General features: G+C 38.4%; 2 protein-coding genes across 4 annotated transcripts in view; both read right to left on the reverse strand.

Moving 5' to 3' along the window:
* The window catches only part of LOC107692172 (gastrula zinc finger protein XlCGF8.2DB-like), a 10,840-nt gene extending 9,297 nt beyond the window's left edge, over positions 1–1,543 (reverse strand). The window contains exon 1 of the mRNA XM_016491136.1: positions 1,478–1,543. The gene's annotated coding sequence lies outside the window, so the exon portion shown is untranslated. The remainder of the gene's footprint in view (positions 1–1,477) is intronic.
* LOC107692144 (gastrula zinc finger protein XlCGF8.2DB-like) overlaps positions 1–1,566 on the reverse strand; it is a 15,075-nt gene extending 13,509 nt beyond the window's left edge. The window contains exon 1 of one of the 3 annotated variants that reach the window (XM_016491089.1): positions 1,482–1,566. Coding sequence is in view for 1 of the 3 variants with exons in the window: in XM_016491079.1 (XP_016346565.1) it covers positions 1,393–1,447 (55 nt within the window). In the remaining 2 variants the exon portion in view is untranslated. Of the gene's footprint in view, positions 1–1,392 lie in introns of all 3 variants that reach the window. The other 2 variants (XM_016491098.1, XM_016491079.1) reach the window with 2 other exon arrangements.
* Positions 1,567–2,456: the final 890 nt, after the last annotated feature.

The following is a 2,456-nucleotide window of genomic DNA, read 5'->3' on the forward strand; positions in this document are numbered from 1 at the left end:
GTTCCTCACTCTAGCCCCCGGCCTCTGCTCACTCTAGGCCGCCGTGTGTGACGCTGTGTTTCGTTGTGAAAGCGAAACTACTTTGTTTGACCTTCCAAAAGAGGACACAACTAGAAATCAGTGGTTAAGTTGTATTTACAACACTGTTCCAGAACAGTTCAACCCAAATGATGTGTGCAACGCATTTTACGGAGGACTGTTTCCTGATCCTGGTAGAGTAGACTACAATGCCGTCTACACACAAAGACTGTTTCTATAAAGTGGGGTGATTCCAACTTTGCAAGGACAGACTGGTGCTTCTGACTCACAGCCTGTTAGTACGTTTTCATATTTAAAGAATTTGCCACTGATGATTCAAACGCGAGTTTTGAGCAGTTTAGAGTAGCGCTTGTTGTTTGGCGTTTCTCCGATCACAAATGCAGACATGGTTTTATGTTTACGCGGCGCGATACGCAACGCGTAAAAACACCGTATAAGTCATTATAATCAGTAATTATGTCCCCACTGGATGCAACAAGTGCCTCGTTTGTAATGGGTTTTAATGGTTTTGTCTCGTCACAACGGGACACATGGAAATCAAAGACTGTATGATGGAAACACAGTATGTTAGGGGCGTAACATTTCCGTCACACGCTTGAGGTATTCGGCCAATCACAACACACTGGATAGCTGGCCAATCAGACAATCACAGCACACCTCGCTTTTTCAGAACGATGAGCTTTGTAAAAATCGACGCGTTTCAGAAAGGCGAGGCATAGAGGAGAAACAATAATGTACAGTGTGTGGAAAATAATGTGTTTTTTTAACCTTAAACCGCATAAACACATTTCCTTACACCAAATACACAAAATAATGTTCTTTTTAGCAACATCATATGACCCCTTTAATCCCGACTTCCACACACTCAAATTGAAAGGCACTTGTTTGTGGTTACTAAGATAAATGCATAAAATGTATGCAGTACATGGATAATTGTGCGTGCATCTATTAATCATTTTGAGTCTAATATCATCCCATAGGAACCTTAGTATGTAATTAAGTAATGTTATGTACATGCAAAGTAATCCAACTGACATAAAGTGAAGTAAATCCAACGTAACTTTTTTTTTTGGTGTGTATTTATGTTCAGGTATGTTAAGGTTAGTATGTAATCACTCACATTTAACGTTATGCTAAATAAAGTTTTTGTTAGATATTGTTGCATAATTAAGTTATGTTAATGTAAAGTTTCCATAGTTTTTTTTTTTTTTGTACGTTTTTGAATTAAATGTTATACAAAATAACAGTTTTGTTAGGCTACTTGTGCATTGTTTTCATATCTCTCTGTCTGTAAAGCTGGACATTTAAATAAGGATCAAATGAGTGAGTTCAGCTTTGAGAATGAAAACCAACCTGTTGGTTCCTCAGTATCTTCATGTTTGGCTCTGAATGCTTCTTCAATCTTCATGTCTTCACTCTCCTCTTTAATAACCTCAATCTCTGTTTGTTCCTCAGAATCTTCATGTTTGTCTCTGAATGTTTCTTCAATCTTCACGTCTTCACTCTCCTCTTTAATAAACTCAATCTCTGTTTGTTCCTCAGTATCTTCATGTTTGTCTCTGAATGTTTCTTCAATCTTCACGTCTTCACTCTCCTCTTTAATAAACGCCATTTTTATAATAATGTGTCAGGTGGATCTCAGCTTCAGCAGGAGGTTTTCTGTAAGATTAAGATGCAAATAATTAAAGAAAAATACATGCAAACTAAATCTCTGGGAGCGTCTTAAACGGCTCCCTAATTCAGCAGTAAGTGCACTGCTAAGTAGGGTTGCCAATAATACAGAATCGTCCCATCTTTAAGGCAACAGAGAAGCGTTCCGTATGAAAGCTGTATGGAACACAGTTTGTCCTTTTATAAAACTAAGACATGAAAATGTATTTACGTTTTCCTTTCTGAAGTCAGCAGCCCTACTGGTAAGGGATTCATTGTTAGTTAATGACCTTAACCACCTCATATTACTTATATTTGGTATTCAATTACTTGTACATCATATCTAGATTCCACTTTCATGAAGACATTTGCAGCTAGTTTGTAAAAGTTATCATTACACATGTTTGTGTTTGTTGTTGTCTTTGCTTGTAAGTTAGTCAGCATGAGCTTCAAAACAGTGAATCATTTTATGAATGATTTGGTTCAGTTAACTTAAATTTTCCACACACACACACACACTCTCACACACATACTCTCTCTCACACACACACACTCTCTCTCACACACCCTCCTACACACACTCTCACACACACACTCTCTCACACACACACTCTCACACACATACTCTCTCTCACACACACACACATACTCTCTCTCTCACACACACACATACTCTCTCTCTCACACACATACTCTCTCACACACACACACACTCTCACACACACACACACACACACACTCTCTCTCACACACACACACACACACAC

This window comes from Sinocyclocheilus anshuiensis, unplaced genomic scaffold, assembly GCF_001515605.1.
Source record: "Sinocyclocheilus anshuiensis isolate Anshui unplaced genomic scaffold, SAMN03320099.WGS_v1.1 scaffold998, whole genome shotgun sequence".
NCBI classification, from domain to species: Eukaryota; Metazoa; Chordata; class Actinopteri; order Cypriniformes; family Cyprinidae; genus Sinocyclocheilus; species Sinocyclocheilus anshuiensis.